Source organism: Daucus carota, chromosome 8, assembly GCF_001625215.2.
Source record: "Daucus carota subsp. sativus chromosome 8, DH1 v3.0, whole genome shotgun sequence".
Lineage (NCBI taxonomy): Eukaryota > Viridiplantae > Streptophyta > Magnoliopsida > Apiales > Apiaceae > Daucus > Daucus carota.
Window position 1 is genome coordinate 21,572,836 of NC_030388.2, and position 20,275 is coordinate 21,593,110.

Sequence of the window (20,275 nt, forward strand, 5' to 3'; positions counted from 1 at the left end):
CCTCACTATTAAACTCTGCAGAGGTCCACATTTCCTCCACTATCTCATGGTAGATGATAGGAGCTTCAGTCATAGCATAAGAGAGCTGACTTGACTTGATGAACTCCATCATCCTGTGATACTCCTTCTCCTCCACAGCTTTAGTATCCACAAATGACGCAAAGTTGTTCTTCTCATAGATAAACCCACTTGGTGCAGTATACTTCTTCATGGGTGCCATTGCAGTTACAGAGAAAGCTTGAGGAAAAATTAGAGTTTGCTTTTGCACAGAGAGAGAGAAGAGAACTTGAAAAATTCGAAAGAGTGAGATGAAAGGAGGTGAAAATAAATTAAAACACTTAAATACTTTCTCAGAAAATTGCTGTGATTGGCTGAGAAATTACCGTTGAGAAGAAATTACTCTTATTGAACTCTACAAAAATTACACACACGATCGTGTGTATAAAGTAGGTGAGAGACAAAAGAAATTTCAACGGCTCAGATCTGATAATACTTTCAACGGATGAAATAAGCGCCTCTTTAAACTTCCTATTCAACTGATGAAGATCAGTTGAAGGCGTCTTCAACTGGTGTCATCAGTTGAATGAAAAACAGCGCAAGAGGATATTGTTTCAAACACCAGTTGAAACAATTTCACTAGTTCATCAGTTGAAATATTATAGATTTTATCCAGAATTATAATTAATTCAATTTTGATAAATCAAAATTAATCAAATTCTGGCTGCCAAATTACAGAAAAATTCATTCTTAAATTAGGAGAAATTTAACATACCTAATTTACTTACCAACCTTGTGAATGTTGATTCATCAAGAGGCTTTGTGAAGATATCTGCAATCTGTTCTTCACTTGGAACAAAATGCATTTCAACAGTACCAGCCATCACATGTTCCCTTATGAAGTGGTATTTGATGTCAATGTGCTTGGTTCTTGAGTGTTGTACTGGATTTTCAGTTATAGCAATAGCACTGGTGTTGTCACAAAATATTGGGATTTTTGAGAGATTTAATCCATAATCAAGTAATTGATTTCTCATCCACAATAATTGTGCACAACAGCTTCCAGCTGCAATGTATTCAGCCTCAGCTGTAGAGGTTGACACAGAATTTTGCTTTTTGCTAAACCAAGAAATCAATCTGTCACCAAGAAATTGACAGGTGCCTGTTGTACTTTTTCTATCAATTTTGCATCCTGCAAAATCAGCATCTGAATATCCAATTAGATCAAATCCAGAGTCTTTAGGGTACCAAATGCCAAGATTTGGTGTTCCCTTAAGATATCTGAATATTCTTTTTATAGCAATAAGATGTGATTCTTTAGGATCAGATTGAAATCTAGCACAGAGGCATGTAGAAAACATAATATCTGGTCTACTAGCTGTCAAATATAAAAGAGAACCAACCATGCCTCTATAATTAGAGATGTCCACAGATTTCTCATTAGGACTTAACTCTAATTTGGTGGCTGTTGGCATGGGAGTCTTAGCTTCTTTGCAATCCAATAAATCAAACTTTTTAAGTAGATCATAGATGTACTTAGTTTGATTTATGAATATACCTTCCTTTACTTGTTTAACTTGTAAACCAAGAAAGTAGGTGAGCTCTCCCATCATGCTCATTTCATACTGACTTTTCATTAGATTAGCAAACTTCTTGCAAAGTTTGTCATCTGTAGAACCAAAAATTATATCATCTACATAAATTTGAACCAGAATAAAGGCACCATTTACATTTCTGTAAAATAGTGTTTTATCCACAGTTCCTCTGGAAAAATGATTATCTAACAAGAATTGAGACAGAGTGTCATACCATGCCCTTGGAGCTTGCTTTAGTCCATAGAGTGCTTTTAATAAAAAGTAAACATACTCTGGAAATTCTGGATCCTCAAAACCAGGAGGCTGACTGACATATACCTCCTCTTCCAGTTCACCATTTAGAAAAGCACTCTTGACGTCCATTTGATAAACTTTAAAATTTGCATGAGCAGCATAAGCCAGGAACATCCTTATTGCTTCCAGTCTTGCAACTGGTGCAAAGGTCTCATCAAAATCAATTCCTTCAGATTGAGAGTATCCTTTAGCAACAAGCCTTGCCTTGTTTCTGGTGACAACTCCATTCTCATCCACCTTGTTTCTGAATACCCACCTTACTCCTACAATTGTTCTATTTTTAGGCTTGGGTACCAGCTTCCATACATTGTTTCTCTCAAATTGATTTAATTCTTCTTGCATAGCAAGAACCCAATCAGCATCTTTGAGAGCATCTTCTATGACTTTAGGTTCATCCTGTGAAAGGAATGCACTGTACAAACACTCATCTTGAGTTGCTCTTCTTGTTTGTACAGATGCATTTGCATCTCCAATAATTAGCTCAAAAGGATGATCCCTTGTCCACTTTCTTTGTGGTGGAAGTGATTGTCTTGATGATGTGGCTTCATTATTGAAGTTCAGGTTTCCATGTTGGAAAGCTCCCCCTAAATTTGACATCTCATAATTTCTAGACTGATTGAAACTTTGAGACATTCTTTCAACTGATGATCCTTGAGGTGTTTCAACTGATCCCTCCAATGTAGTTTCAACTGATGCTTCAGTTGAATTTCCAGTTGCAGTTGTTCCTTGCACTAGAGAGTCATCAGTTGGAATATTAATTCCAGGATTAATTCCAACATTTTGAATAATGTCATCATCATCATCACTGTCATACAGATCACCTTCACCTTCATTTTCAAATCTGAGATTATCATGAAATCCTTCATCTGAGAATCCTTGAATCTTCTTATCATCAAAAACCACATGGATTGATTCCATAACAATGTTGGTTCTCAGATTATATACTCTAAATGATTTTCCATCAGAGTATCCAACAAAAATAGCTTCATCTGCCTTGGCCTCAAATTTTCCAAGATTTTCACCTTGATTTCTTAGAACATAACACTTGCATCCAAATACATGAAGAAAGCTAATTGTTGGCTTCTTTCCTTTGAAGAGTTGAAAGGGAGTTAGATTATGAGGTTTGGTAATTAGTGAAATGTTTTGAGTGAAGCAAGCAGTGTTCACAGCTTCAGCCCAAAAATAGGTTGGAAGTTGAGCTTCATTAATCATGGTTCTTGCAGCCTCAATAAGAGTTCTATTTTTCCTTTCAACAACACCATTTTGTTGTGGAGTTCTTGGTGCAGAGAACTCATGAGTAATTCCCTCTTCTTCACAAAATTCTTTCATCACAGAGTTCTTGAATTCTGTCCCATTGTCACTTCTTATCCTTCCAACTTTGACATCTGGATTGTTGTTTAATGCCTTGATATGATTGATGATGATTTTCCCAGCTTCATCCTTAGAATGCAGAAAGAAAGTCCAAGTGAATTTTGAAAAATCATCAACAATCACTAGGCAATATTTCTTCTTTGAAATAGACATGATGTTAACTGGTCCAAACAAATCCATATGCAAGAGCTGAAGGGGCTTCACAATTGATGAAAGAGTTTTGCTTTTGAAAGAGCTTCTCTTTTGCTTTCCTAGCTGACAGGCTCCACAAAGTCCATCTTTTGAGAATTCCAGCTTTGGTAGACCTCTTACCAAGTCCTTCTTTACTAACTCATTCAAGGTTTTGAAATTTAGATGAGACAATCTCTTATGCCATAGCCAACTGTCATCTGAGCTTGCTTTGCTGAGAAGGCAAGTGATAGATTCAGACTTGACAGAATTGAAGTCAGCTACATACACATTTCCTTTTCTTTGTCCAATCAGAACCACATTGTTGTCATCTCCTTTGGTGACAACACAGGCTGCAGAAGTGAAATTTACTTTGTAACCTTTGTCACAGAGCTGACTGATGCTAAGCAAGTTGTGCTTAAGACCAGACACCAATGCAACTTCATCAATGATGACATTCTCTCTTGCAATCAAGCCATATCCCATAGTATATCCTTTGCTGTCATCTCCAAAGGTAATGCTAGGGCCAGCTTTCTCCACAAACTTTGTGAGCAGGGAGGAATCACCAGTCATGTGCCTGGAGCATCCACTATCCAAGTACCACAAATTCTTCTTGTGGTTTCCCTGCACACATTTCACAAACAGATCAAGTTGATTTTGGTACCCAAATTGCTTTGGGTCCAGATTTGTTAGTCTTAGCAGCCTTTTCCACCTTCTCAACCTTTTCCTTGGATTGAATAGGTTCAATCTTTGGTTTTGGTTGAGAAACTGGAATATCAACTTTGTTTTCAAACACAGGCCTTTGAGGCATGCATACATTGTTCATTCCATGCAAATTTGAATGAAATTGAGGCATGTTAAAGGCATTGAAATAAGGATTGAACATATATGGCATGTTAGGCTGAGAATAAGGATTGTGAGGCAATAAACCAGGCATCATATTCATAGCAGATAAATTCATGTGAGGAACAGATGTCATAGGAATAGGCAAAGACAAATTAGGAGCAATCACAGTTTTACAATTAGCAGATAAATGATTTACACTACCACACTTACTGCAGGTTTTCCTAAGAGCACTAGCATTGGGAGTGTAATTGGTGTGCTTGTTAACTCCTATTTTGCCATTTCTATTTCCTTTCTTCTTTTTAGTCTCCTCAGATTTATGCTCACTAGTATCCAACTTCTTCTTGTTCTTGTTACTGGAATTAAGAGTGTTATTAACACTATTACTGGTCTCAGAAGAACTATTCTCACCTTTAACAAAATTCTTTCTAACAGGACCATATTTCTTGTTAAGCTTCTTGAGAACACTCTTGTCAACTGATGAGTTTTTGTTCAACTGATGACTCTCATCAGTTGAGACTTTGCTCTTCAACTGATGATCATCATCAGTATTCTCATCACTTGAACTGTTCTCAGATATCTCAAGCACTTTCTTATTCCTCTTCCACTCATTCTCTACAAAGGTCTCTCTACCTTGCATGTTGATGATATTGGTGGAAACATCCCTACCTGATTTCCATTTGGCAATAATCTCTTGTTCCTTATCAAGCTGCTTTCTTATGATCTCTTCTCTTTTCAGAACAACCAAGAGATCATCCTTGGCTGTCTGACACTCAATTTTCAGCTTCTCAAACTCAATAAATTGAGCTTCTAAGACACTGTTTCTATCACTAAGAAAGGTGTTAGCTTCCTTAATCCTACTATTTTCCTTAGTGAGAGATTTTAAAGAAACATGCAAATGATACAATTCTGTAGACATTTCATTAATAGTAGCATTGCATTCATCTTTAGTTAACTCAACTAGGTTTGTAGTGAATACCTGACTACTGCTTCCAGTGTTTTCTTCTTGATCTGTGGAGTTGGCCATTAGAGCTAGATTGACAAACTCCTCCTCTTCATCAGAATCATCTCCAGCTGCCCAATCATCCTTTGTGATGAATGCTCTTTCCTTTTGTTTGAGAAGTTCATAATATTTCTTTTTGTAGTCAATGTTTTCACTTGACTTCTTCTCAACTTTAGGCTTTCTGCACTCATTTGCAAAGTGACCTGCATTCCCACAGTTGAAGCACTTGAATTTTGATCTGTCTACCATGCTTCTATCAGACTTGGGATTGCCTTTAAAAGATTTTGCAGAATTGAAATTCTTTTTGAATTTCAGTTTGGAGAATCTTCTTGACAGGAAGGCTAGATGCTCATCAATTCCATCACTTTCTTCACCAGAATCAGCTACTTCTTTCTCCTTTCTTCTTCCTTTGCTTGACTCTGAGCTCTCCTCTTTGACCAACTTCTCAGTTTCTTCAACTTGAGACTTTCCCTTGTCCTTGACAGTATCCTCCAGAGATGCAACTAGAGCCACAGATGAATGCCCTTTCTTTTGGCTTTTCTCAATCTCTTCATCTTGCTCCATTTCAAGCTCATAAGTCTTTAAGGTTCCATACAGTCTCTCTAGAGTATAGTCTTTAAACTCTTGTGTATTTCTGAGAGAGACTGTCATGGGTTTCCATTCTTTGGGAAGAGCTCTTAAGAATTTCAAGTTTGAATCCTTAACTTGATATACTCTTCCAAAGAGCTTTAGACCATTTAACAGTTTTTGAAATCTGTTAAATGTATCACTCAAACTTTCACCAGCCTTGAAATGGAATGACTCATATTGTTGAATCAGAAGCTGCATTTTGTTCTCTCTCACTTGCTCATTCCCTTCACAGATGGTCCTGATGGTGTCCCAAACTTCTTTGGCACTTGTGCAGCTAATAACACTATCAATCATCTCTTGATCCAAACCATTGAACAGAAGGTTCATGGTTTTCTTGTCCTTGTGCACTTCTTCAGTATCTTCTTGAGAATATTCATGGATAGGTTTTGGAATCATCTTACCTACCATATCTTCACCATCAGCTCCCATACTTGTGCAGACCTTCATGGGAACATGAGGTCCCTTTTCAATGCAGTTCACATAGCTTTCATCAATGGACAGCAGATGCAGATGCATTCTCACTTTCCAGTGAAAATAGTTGTCTTTGTCAAGAACAGGAATCTTCACTCCAGCATCCTTCTTTCCCATCTTTCTCTAGCAGTGTTGATCTTTTTCCCTGTTTGTTGGCAACCTCGCTCTGATACCAATTGTTATTTTACACCAACTATGAGAAAGATTGTAGAAGGGGGGGTTGAATACAATCTTTTACAAATTTAAAAGATTCAAGAATGATACACTAAAACACAGTAAACAGAAAAACACCAAGTATTAAAAATACGGGTGGATTGAATGATCCACCCGTGAGATTTTATATAGAAGAATCTGTGGATTGTTTACAATTCGCACAGCTGCTGGTTCATCACTTAAAACAAGTTCTAACTCTCAGATTTTTCTCTCAAGTAATTTGAACAAGTTCAACTGATGCTACTAACTTGGTTATATACTCCAAGTTTTACAAAGCTTTTAGCTAGATTACAAAATGCACTCTAATCTAAAAACAATGCTGCACAACTTTGTCTTATGCATGCTTTCTGAGATGTCTTCATCTTTGACCATCACCTTGATTTGATCCAGATTGCACAGCATGAGATAAGTATGTTTCTGCTTCTTCTTTATTTTCCTAATTAGGCTTCCATGTCTATTTTAGTGTAATTCGATCCATGTGATTTGTCAGACTTAAGCTCTAGTCACTTTCAACTGCTCTTTGCTTCATCAGTTGAAAGCTCGGTTCATCAGTTGAATGAATTACAAACTTCATCAGTTGAATGCTGTTCCAGTCTCATCAGTTGAATTCCTCAGCATCATCAGTTGAACACTTTGTCTTCAGTTGAATGCTTGATTTTCATCAGTTGAAACATCATCCAGTCTTCATCAGTTGAACAGTTACATCTCATCAGTTGAATATCCTTCACTTAGATAAAATTACATGGCATTGGATATTTACAATTAGCCATCCTATTCTACCCATCCGTTGACAATTCCCAAAGACAAGAAATGTAACAATTACAACTGAAATTTGATAAAGATTCTAAGTAAGACATGTTACAAAATGTTTATGTTATCATCAAAAATTATTGATTCCTAACAGGAGTCGACAAATCCAAACACGGGAGAAGAATATAGTCTTGACATGATATTAATGGATGAAATGGTCAACAAATTAATTGTTAATTGTTAGTGATATATGCTTGTTAGTTATATTTTTTATAATATTTGTTTTGTTAATCGGACATGTTTGTTGTTAATTTTATATGATTTACTTTGTATATAGAAAAATATTATTCTTGCAACACTTCCATAATATCTGTTTGCTCGGTTCAAACACCTTTCAAGTGAAGCCTGTTTATACAGTATTAAAAAAATGTTGTTGCAAGCGATAGTAGTTATAGACCGCTATCTCATTGATTTAAGTTGATTTTTCTGTGCACAACCAATCCAAAAAAATTGAAGCAAAGGCGACAATGTCATTGAAGAACATGATTACTTTTCAAAAAAACACAACTAAAATTAAGATTCGCCGTGCTTTAAATCGTTATAAATAACATTGTAGAAATTTTTATTCATTTTCTCACTCATTAATTATAGTCCAATTTTACAATTTTATATAGTATGGGTATTGTATTGAGATGTTTATAATATAAAATTTATTTTATTCTATAAATATTAATTTTGAATCATTAATATAATTTTTATAGGCCGCCGCAACGCGTGGCTCCTCAACTAGTACTTATATAAAGGAGAAGCGAGGGGCGTGTAGGTGGCGACTCTCAGATATAACATTCAAAATTAAATCCCTCGCTTAATATGTAATCATATAGTCATTCAAGATTTGATCTCCTATGCTATTATCTAGTTTAGCTTTCGCTTGTATCCTTCCCGAAAAAATCTTTCAACACATGTCATTGCAACGGGGAGAATCAAAACCAATTTCGGATGGAATGTAGCAAGTTGTAGTAATTTACTTTTGTCAAAGACATCAAATCTTCACACTAGTATGTTCTCGTGAGAGACATAAAATAGTAGATTGATTCTCCAAGGTAGCAAAGTTAGAATCTAAAAGTGATGAAGTTAATCTTGAGGCATGAGCACTAAATAACTTAATAAATGAAATAAATATTTAGAAAATAAAGTTAACTGCAACGAGGAAGTTGAGGCATTCCTGTCATCCTGTGGCTTATGATAATACCCCATTCGTCCCATTCATTTCTATACAGTTTTGTTTTTGGGATGTCCTATCATTTCTGTACTATCTAAAAATAGTAACTTTTAATAATATAAAACATTACTACACCAACTACTTTCTTCCCCTATCTCCGTTTGATAATAATATATATAAACACTATTACACTCACTACTTTCCCCCGCTATCTCAAATCAATAATTAAATATGAATGGGTTCCGCCACTTTACTCACTTTTCATCTAACTTTACACATTTTTCACATTTTATGTTGGTTTTCGTGTCCACACCCATATTCATTGAGACGAAAGGGGTATTAGATCTAGAAATGGGACCTAATAGCTGAGAGCAAGTCCTATAGATTACCTAAATGAGATATTAAACTCACATTTAGGTAATGTATCAAGGAAAAGGCACTCCAACACTAGCTTAGTGATTACCTAAATCACTGAAAAATCCTCAAATTCCCTAGTCATTACCTATTTTTAGGTAACCTCTAGCCATTATCTATTTATTATTTATGAATAAAAAAATTCATCTCCCTCCTTTATTTATCTTTTCCCCTTCTTTCTCTTAAATCTATTATTCAAATAATAATAATAATGGGGGAACAAACATAGAGAATGTTATTGGAGTTGACACTAAAAATAGATTACCTAAATCACCAAAACTCACCAGGATTCATTTGTTTATATTATTAATAAGTAAATGAGATAGGTAACTGATTGAACTTGCTTTTAAAAAGATAATTAAGAGTCAATGTCTAGAAAAGATAACTGTCGTAGGACTTGGTTATTTTTTTTAGAGAATTTTAAGAGGAAGAAGAAATAGAAAGAACACACGAGATCTTTTACTAGGCTAGAAGAGATTCATACTCACTCGCGGTCGTTTCTTCTGCCCGAAGTGAACTATATTACGATATTCAATTTTTCTAAGGTCATTCCCTATTACAATGACATTGAAATCACGAGACCCATTGAACTCGAAAAGCAGCATCTAGCCTCCTTTCAAATTGAAATCGTAGAATATTGAGAAAACCCATAAACAGTCCATGTGTCTTCGTTAAAAACAACAGGTATTTCGTAACCGTTACGAAATTTTTAGAGGAATGATGGTTGATTCCTTGACCCATATTTCCTCAGAATCTCCGTAAAATTTTTCTTTTAAAAAAATACAAATCAAAGGCACAAACTTTTTGAAATCACCAGATGCAAATAACGTACTCACCATCTCATCCTTCTTAGTGTCATCAGCAGTAAGAAACTTCATGAATTTCTCAACAATCACACCCGAGCAATCCATGACTGCATACAACAACTGAAATAATTGTGAAATTTTACTTGCATGCAAACAAGAAATTGGGAGAGAAAGAGATAGAGATAGACCAAAGAAATAGGGGTTGTGCTTGAAATTAGGTGAGGGTTAAAGCATTAAGTGATGGACAATCAATAAGTAAACACAGGCTGTAAAACGGTACTCGATACTGCTTTTTGGTGTAATTAAACTTTGGTCAATTCTGTGTAGGATTGAACTGCAAAAGAGAAATTAAATTTCTGTAACAAAATCTGCATAACTTATCAAAAATAAAAAAGGAATATAAGTTTGCAAATGAAAAAAAATTACATAATAAATAACAAACAATATTTTAAAATATATGAAAATTAGTCTATTTAGTAACATTTATATAAATTAATTTCAAATAAACGCTTCATGATGGTTTCTCATTTAATATACACAAAAGAGATAACATTAAATTTATATAAACATTTTTTATTAGAAACATGTTGCATGCCCTTGCGAAGCGGGCACACATACTAGTAGTATAATATGGGTAACAGATTTTGAATGGACTCAATAGTGTTGTGTAAATTAAAATCTAAATAAATTAAAATCTTTAAAAAACCAAAGACCTCTATCCATTTAAACATATTGATATTTGTAACAAGTACACCACTCTTAATTAACGATCATCTACTTAATAATAAATAATTAATTCAATCAAATAATTTAATAATATTAAACACATAAATTATAAGTTAAATTTAATAAAGTCCTTAATTATGCGTGATCGCGGTGCTTGCAGTGCGCTTTTTGGCTAAAATCGCAAACTAAATCGTGTTTGCGGTTTTGTAAATTTCTCAAACCGCAACCGCGCCGTGGAAAGTTAAAAATACGTAAACTGCACCACAAAAAGAGGGTGCAATTGCAGTATGGTTTATGCGGTTTATAGATTTAAATAATTTGTTAAAATTAAATTATAAAATTTTGTAGTACTCAAATATTCTTCGGAGATAACATAAATGATAAAAACTAAAATTAAATCACGAATTTACATAAATTGAACTACTGCGTTTAAGCAATCTTGCAAACATCGTATAACTACAAAGTACAAGAACATACTACAAAAGAAGCACTTGCCAACAGACCCGGGCCTTCTACTTGCATGTATTATTGTAATACATAAACATAGTTAACAAAATGTAAAATGGCGTAAGGTTGAGTAATGGCTTCTAATTTAGATATGAGCTTGATAGTTAATATCCAGACAAATTAATACATATGTTTATAATATATATATATATATATATATATATATATATATAATTAGTATATATATTTTTATATAATATATTAAATGCAGTACAAAACGGTTTTAACACATTTTGTAAAATTAAAATCGCAATCCGCACCGCACCTTGCGGCTGGACAAAATTTCCAACCGTAGCCGCACCCCTAAATTACAAAAACGCGTATCTTGATGTGGTTTGGTGCAGGGGTGGTTTTTGCGGTTTGATGATCACACCTACCTCAATTAAATATTATATTTAAGTGCATAGATTTTGGGACGGGGACTTAAGAAATATATTAGTTTAATTGAGACCTTAAAATTATAAAAAAAAAGAATAAAAATATATAAGTTACATTTTAATAATTTTCGTGATAGCAAATGCAATCATTTATTAATGACGATGCATATCAAAATAATATCTATACAAATTGTGCATAATAAAATAATGTAACTATTATAACACAATTAATTTTATTCAACATCTAAGAAATTACATTAAATGTATCTAAGATTATTTATTATTATTAAATAATTATTAAACATTATAATCAATACTTATCATAATCTCAATATTGTAACATCTACTATAAAGAATCTGAATGTTATAATAGATATTTAATAAATATTTTAAGAAATTGAATATTAAATTCTTTGAAATTTTAAAAGGATATATATATCCTAGCACGTAGATCGGTAGATGTCTCCCCAAGCTTTTATATATTTCTCCATCTCAACTGCCCCACCTGGATATATATCCGGGGGAATAATATTTCTCAATATGTATAAATCATACCCTTCTCTGTGTGTATATATATATAGTCCTTACTCCAGTAAAAACTACTAAATACATCCTTAAATGCGAACTAATGCTTTTAAGAGTAAGAGTATGAGGAGGTTTGTGGGCCCCGAAATGGGCCCATAGGTGGGCCTTGGCAAGGCCTAGGTGGGGCCTAATGGACGTGGGTGGGCCCTAGTGGGAAAGGAGTGGGGTAAAGTAATAGCTTTTAGCTTGTCTCGAGCCTCTCTGGATCCTGTGCGGAGCCTTAGTGAGCCTTTCCTGGCCGTGGATTCAGTGGGGTCGGGAGTGGGCCCCGGGTGAGTGATGACTTCTGGTGGTGGGTGATGTCATAGGTCTAATTTCTCTGGGTTCGTATTTAAAGTTCACATAGCATATATATATATATATAAGCATTAAATTTAGAACCCTTTTTAAACACATATAATTAAACAAATCAATTAAAAAAGTTTAATACTATAATAGATATCTCCGCCGCATAATAAATATGATATCAATTGGATATCATTAAATTTCAACAATAAATATGATATCAATTGGATATCATTAAATTTCAACAAATAGCTATATATCTCTTCTACCTAGAATCCTTTTTGAATACATACATTTAATTTAAACAAAGGCAATCAAGTAGAGAAAATAAATTTTTCCTCTTCTCAATTGTAAGATGGACAATGGTAGGCTTGCGCCACCCACCACAAATGATGTTTTGGAGCGCCTTAGATCGTTGGAATACCAGGTTATCTGAGTTTAATCTTTATTGTTTACTATTTTTATTGATCAAAAATCAATTTGTTTTATGAATGAATGATTAATTTGGTCATGTGACAGATTCTTGATTGAGATGTGGATATGACTTTAAATGTTTAATATGGCTTGTTTTATACATGATTACATATCTTTTTAGTATATTTTTTATATGCAATTGAGCTATATTTTGGAAATTGGTTGATTTCTTCCATTGAGATCTATATTTTAGTTACTGAACTTATGTAAACCTCGCTGATTCTTGAAAAAAATCTTATTAACCTTTTGTGCATGGGAGGTTCTTAGGAGTGACAATATTTATTAAATCATATAATTTCTCTCATTTCTTATTCAATTTTTTGATTTGTAGTTTAAATTATACTTTTATAAAGATTTATTTTGTTTTCCTCAATTATTTTATTGTTATAAATTCATATAAAAAGTGCTAAAAAATTAATATGTGTTAAATTGTTCATTTTTCATTGAATTAAATCATTATTATAATTTAAGTAGCATTACGTAATGTTAAAGACCCTCATTTATACTTGTGTATAAGCATATATAATTTGTTTTTGTACATGTTTATACAGGGCTTGCTTGATAATCTGTTGCGCTATTATTATGAGCTGAAGACCGAAGATGACCCGTGTTACTTTGTAAACATCATTCAAGTCTTTTTGCAAGATGTGCCAAAGACTATTGATAGCATGAGAGAGATCTTGTACACACATCAATTATTTTCTCCTTCAATTATTATATGATTGTTCATATATTTAATTAGTTGTTATTTATTATTTTTTGTGATGACCTTTCTTTTTACTATTTTATCACCATATTGACATTATTTGTTAGGTACCAAGATTTTGTAAATTTTGCTAGATTGAAAGACCTCATCGTGAAGGTTAAAGGATCCGCTAATTGGTAATGTATCTTTCGCATTATTTTTTTATTTATTTTACATGAGATATTAGACTCTTCATGAAGAGGACAATTCCATGTTTCTATTTAGACATAAATTATCATAAAATATTGAGAGACCAGAATAAAAATTTAGGTTAACTTTAAATCATTGTGAGAGGTTTAAGAAATAAAAAAATGACGGAGACGAGTTCTAAATGATTGATTATGCTTATCTGTGATATGTCAGGTTGTTTGATAGTTTTTACAATATTCAATAGATACAAGTTTTAATTTATTTGATCCACTTGGTTTCACACTTGCTACAACCCAAAGTCATCATAGTCACTACAAATTTTTTGAGTTTGATGATAGTATGGGCTGATTATAATTATTTGCACCCTATTGATACCTATAATTTGATATATTATATATTTAGTCATAACTATATATTTGATATGAGTAATTATACTTTATTGGTGTTAGTTGATATTTAAAACTCATTACAAAACACTTTGCAAAACATAGGTTAAAAAGTTAAAATCATGTCTTAAAACTATATTTTTCTCACAATTGCATGCAACATTTGTTATTTTACAACATACCTCAAACTTACATATAAATGTTACAGGATAGGTGCTTTGAAGATGAGTCAAGCTTCAAGCAATCTTCTTCATCAATTTGAGATAGCATCCAAATCAGGGTGAGTAAGCTTTTTATTCTAAAAATGAAGACATGATTAATCAATTGCATATCCTAGCTGAGTGCTTGTTGCCTAATTCTATAATTATAAATAACATATTTGTAATAATATGTACAAACATATATAATAAGAAACAAAATCTCATATAGGAAATAATAGTGGTGATATTTACAATTTTTCATTGGTTTTGTGTTATCGATTTTATCTTCTTTTTCAGATGCATGAGTGCCTTAACTGAAGTAAAGGTTGTGTTTGATGAGCTACGCACACATTTGGACTCTCTTATACAGGTACATCTAATATTGAATAGATTTTTTAATGAATTAGAAAAATTACGATACACATTTTTGACATTTTCTATTTTCTTATATATCATAACTTAATTATCTATATAATTTTTGAAATATTTAGAATTTAGGAATGTGTTTAAGTTGGAGGAGATATCTAAATAATTTAAAAATATAGTCCATAATAATTGTTTCACTTTCAAAAGAAAAAAAGGAACTATCGTAGTTATTCATGAATTAAAAAGAGAATACCTTGGTTCTTTTAATAACTAAACAAAAAAGTTAGCTAATATATTCATTAAATGTATATCTTTTTTAAATATATATATGTAAAATAAGATAAAAAGAATATAATTAATATGTGTGTGTGGGGGGTGTATGTGGTGACAAATTTTATCATAAGATGAACAAGTTGTATGTGGTGACAAATTTTATCATAAGATGAACAAGTCTAGTATAAATTAGCATCTATGCATTTTTGCTTTTTCTAAAACACAATAGATAAGAACTCATCTTATTATCTTTGAGTCTTGTTAGAAGTGTCTATAATGCAATATTTAATATCTAATTGACTAATATTATATAATTTGATTCATATGCAGCTAGAACTGGAAGTGTTTGCCAAGTAACCAACAATCATCGAAGGCAATGCGGCAAGTAATACAATTTTAGGATAATATTTTCATATATACTCTTGGACTAATTCTCAATTCCACATTGCCTTTATTTGTTATGTTATACTGTTGTAGTTTTATCATGGTAATGTGGTGATTTTTTTTGACATGAGTAATGTGGTGATTTTTATTATGGTGAATTTGATTTTGCATGTTAAAAGGATATATTTGTGATGAGAATGCATATGAATTTTTTTTGGAAATATCTTTTATATCTCTAGTATTTTTTTATAATAATTTTGGTATCTGTCAATGGGGGAATAAAAGAGTGTCCACTCATTTTAGTTTTTATATCTCTCATGCACTTCATTGATTCATGATCTCAAATTTATTACTCTATTTTAAGAATCCGAAAGTGTATTAAATGAGATGTAATTTTCTCCGTCTAAATATCAAAAGAAAAAAAATTGGATGAAGATCATGTAGCTTAAACTGATGAAACATAAACGTTCGGTAATCTTTAAATTTATATTATATATTTATAATCGATCTCACTTATTTTTATATGAATTCTTTGCATGATTTTTATAAAATATTTTAAAAAATTATAATGAAAAATATAACATTCAATTCTATACTAGATATATTACCCGGGTATATCCGAGAATTTACCAATTTCCTAGTTATATCCTAAAATATAATTAATTTTTATCAATACTAAATTATGTCAATTCCACCAACGATCAGAAAAAGCTGTGGGTCTTGCTTGTAGCTGGGTTATGGATGTGGAACCATGATGGATATTGTCCCTCTAGTACTCATTCACAACATATTTTCATATATAATATAAATATTATTTTAACATTATAAAGAGTATTAATGATAAATATATTATATATTTATATATCTATAAATTCAAATAATCTCCGTCATTTTATTGATTAAATTATTTTATATTATAATATAATATAATTTTAATAAATATACGATTTTTAAAAAATAATTTTAATTAAAAAATATTATTATATATATTATAAATTTTCTTAAAAGATGGAGTTCACAAATACCTGCAGGGATCGGTAAAAGTTTGGGGATCTTCTCAAATTCGGGAATGGGGACAAGGATAATGCAACACTCCGTCTAATTAAATATCTTCTTCTAGACGACTCGAGTTAGGCCGAAATGTGGTTATATTCTCGTTTTGGTAGCATGCATGTCCAATATGAATATTTTGCGAGTATTAAGGACTAATTTTTTAGAATAGATATTTTAAATTTTTTTGGATGGAAGATTTATTCAAAATATTATATTTAACAGGATTAATCTTGTTCTAAAATATTTATCCTTACTTTATTAATATTGCATAATATAACTATTTAAAACAAACAAAGTAAAATTAAATCATGCTAGCTAGATTATGCATATATAATTGCTCAATCATGTTGAGTTGGGTTAAAATATTTCTTGAAAATAAATTTAAACAAATTTTAACTACCAGCCACGTATCTACCTAAGATTATATGTAGAAGGCTCTCACAATAGCTAAATAATGGTGGAAAATCAGTAAGTAAAAATCTACTATTGCAAAAAAAAAGATTGTTAAGATATAAATGCCAGTTTGGCATTATCGCTCTCAATGTCCTTTAGGGGCCTATGAAACTTGAAAGCAGTGTCAAACGGGACTCCTAGATGAAAATCAATATTATCATGAGTGAGAACTAACGCATAGAGATGTACTTACAGGCCTTCCCATTGACACTCATTGCATCCAATTCATCATTTGACCACTGTAAGGGCAAATGAGACAAGAAGTAGATATTGTCCATTCTTGTATGTAGCAAGGACCTAAGACACTTGGGGGTTAAGATGGCACAAAAGTAAAGGTAGTCCTATAAATGGATCTTGGATGTAATATATGTGGAGTATGTCTCCATTCAATCAACCTTTCAATTAATAGTCCAGATTAACTTATTTGTAATCAAATTCACCAAATTTTATCCGAAATTTGCATATATTATATATTTGAAAAACAATTAAAAAATATACTTATAATATACTTTTATTTAATTTTCAATTTCTTAAAAATTTAAAAGAATAAATAATTTTAACTGTTCCCCACAACAGATGAGCGACAAATCCTAATAATCTCTCCTTTGATACGTCCTCGTGTGATGTGACTTACCCTAGACCTATAATGGACATGTGACTATCTAGCTATTTGAAAGACCCCTGCTTCATCCTGGTGTCCCATTGGCCTCTTTCTAAGTCCATTCTAGAGCCCATGTGAAATGTTATAGGGCGTTCCTATCTTTGATATCAATTATATTGGACCTCTTAAGTCATAAATAACTTCATAATAATAAAATATGCTCCAATTGGTCGCAAAGAACTGAGTGGAACCTTGTACACGGAATTAAAGGTGGATGTCAACCTAAATAGCAAGAGATAAGCGCATATTGTCTAAGAAAATTTTTTGGAAACAAAACACTACAAGAAAAAATATTAAAAGCTACCGTCAAAATTTGGTAGCTTTTATCTAAAAGCGACCGTATGTGATCGTTTTTAATTAAAAGGATCGCACAGAGTTGTTAGCTTTGAAGAGGGTCGCTTTTACTGATTTCAGTTGCTTTTATATAAAAGCTACCGCTTTACTTGGTCGCTTTTGTTAAAAATCCAATTCCTTTATATACTTCAAAATTTTGGCCATATTTTGAATTTCCCGCCCTTACAATATAAATTCTACCAATATTGGTGGAATTTGAAAAGCGACCATAATTCTCTTTGGTCGCTTTTATATGGCTATTTCTAAAAAAAAGAATATTTTTGTTGGTACCCCTATTTAGTGCACAACTCAATAAACCATTCAATCATTTGAATAATCAACCATTCAATTACTGGGGGATGGGTATGAACAAAATACAAATTAATAAACTTAAAAAATGAAGCTTCCGTAGATCCATAAACCATCGTTATCGGCATCAAAATCTCCACTCAATAAGAAATCAGTTTCGTACATCGGAATATCAGAATTATTATCCAGCACAAACAAAACATATAGTCACGAACTATATGAATAGTTATATATTACTATGTCTAATATTTGCAAACCTGACATAATTAGTAATTATGTGTTCATAAACACATATATACACCGTGCATAAATACATGTTTTTTTAAAAAACTGGAACCATATTTACTAAAAACAGGAAGGACTTCTAAAATTAAATGGAACCACCAAATTCACAGCAACAACCTTAGAAAACTGTTTATTTGATATAATGTTTCTAGATTAATTAAATACTTCCGTTTAAAAACTATGCCCAACAAGGATCCCTTGTTTCCTTGTATTTTATCATCTGTTATTATTGCTACAAGTACATCTACGGCTCACCAAAGATAGAAACAATTCTTTAACTACACTATGTAATAATGTCAACATTAACCAGCCTCTATTAAGTACTAGCAGTTGAAGCAAAACTTAAAGAGTAAGTGGCAGTCTGAGTACTGAATTCGACAAAATCCAACAAGGAATATACCTACCCACATATCATAAGCAAGCTAATTGAGCTTGTTTGTCTCAGTGTAACTGAGAAAAATGTTAGTGTTCCAAATTTGAACAGTCAGTAGTGTGTGCAGAAACACATATACACAGAGAGTAGTAAAAGCATAAACCCCTGCACAAGTAAAAGCAAAAGGAGGAGACAATTTTTAAGATTTCAGTCATAAATTCATAATATGCCAACTCCCCAAGTACGAAGCTTCAAAGGATTAATTTTATGTCTAACCAATGATGATATCAGTAGAATGTTGAAATGTTCAAAAAGAAATTGTTAATTAGGAACGAATCTCGTTTTAGGGAGTAGTACTTTCACTGAATTTTCCTTATTAAGTCATGCAAGATAAGCTTGAAATCTTTTAATTATTTTTTAAACGACTAAAATCAATATATATTAACATCTATTAGAGCAAGTCCAATGGTTATGTTAAAATAGATGTAGCTATTGTTATAATTTGAAACCAAAAAGTGGTTTTTGGTGCTAAAATAGAATTTATGGTCCAATGGTAAATGCAAAATAGAACCAAATATATCCAAATAAAGCTATATTCTAATTACATAATCTTAAAATACATAACTATATTTGTCCCTATTACTTTATTAATGCATTTTGTCACTGCTATTTTATATTCAAGTTTAGCATCCCATTGGAGTTGAGTTTTTTGATTAAGTGTTATATTATAGCAATAGCACCTACTTTAGCACCACCATTGAACTTGCTCTAAGGTTAAATCATCAAAAAACCTTTTTCAAAAAATTATTTTATTAATTGAAAATGAATCTCATTCTAGGGAGTAGTACCTTTACTGGATTTTTCTTATAGTCATTTAAGATAAATTTAATATTTTTAAACTATTTTTTCACATGACCAAAATTAATATATCTTAACATCATACGGTTGGGTCAATGAAAAAATTATTTCAAAATTTTATTTTGTTATTCGAGAACGAATATCGTTTTATGATTTAGTACTTTCACTGGATTTTCTTTATTAAGTCATGCAAGATAAGTTTGAAATCTTTCAGTTATATTTTTACACGAATAAAATCAAGATATATTATAAGGTTGGATCGTCAAAAAATCTCTTTCAAAAATTAATATTATAAATCAAAAACTTCGGGTGATGATGAACTCACTAAATGTCAAATTTATACCAAGTAAAAATTCACAAAAATTAAATATATTATATCTAATTAATAAGAAAGTGAAGAATTGGATAGCGTAAATATTGTGCAACCTCCGGTGAATTCGATACCATAAATCTTTGCGGTTACATTCGGTTCTGAACAAAAAAACAGTAATAAATAAGAAATGTTCTGAACAAAAGCGACCGCACTTCAAAGGGGGTCGTTTTTATATTCCACCGAGGCCGGTCGCTTTTCAATGCTGCTAATGTTCTCCAAGTTACACTGGATCCATATAATATTCGAGATTCATCTAAAATTTCAACAGTAAGGATGAAACTTATATGAGAGGCAACATTACCAAATGACCAGTTATTATCAATGAAGGGAAAAAATTATCCA

The 20,275-nt window shown here is 32.0% G+C and overlaps 1 protein-coding gene across 1 annotated transcript; it reads left to right on the forward strand.

Annotated features, from left to right (window-relative positions):
* The first annotated feature begins 12,612 nt into the window (after window positions 1-12,612).
* On the forward strand, window positions 12,613-15,208 carry LOC108198346 (histidine-containing phosphotransfer protein 2-like). Its single transcript, XM_064083781.1, has 6 exons — window positions 12,613-12,684; window positions 13,283-13,413; window positions 13,545-13,613; window positions 14,221-14,292; window positions 14,510-14,582; window positions 15,182-15,208. The coding sequence occupies exons 1-6, from the start codon at window positions 12,613-12,615 to the stop codon at window positions 15,206-15,208; spliced, it is 444 nt and encodes a 147-aa protein (XP_063939851.1).
* Window positions 15,209-20,275: the final 5,067 nt, after the last annotated feature.

Excerpts from the sequence above, each read along its gene's own strand:
- LOC108198346 (XM_064083781.1), top strand. The coding sequence starts at position 12,613 with ATGGACAATGGTAGGCTTGCGCCACCCACCACAAATGATGTTTTGGAG. Across the intron at positions 13,614-14,220 it reads GTTAAAGGATCCGCTAATTG|GATAGGTGCTTTGAAGATGA; the intron begins GTAATGTATCTT and ends TAAATGTTACAG. Across the intron at positions 14,293-14,509 it reads GAGATAGCATCCAAATCAGG|ATGCATGAGTGCCTTAACTG; the intron begins GTGAGTAAGCTT and ends CTTCTTTTTCAG.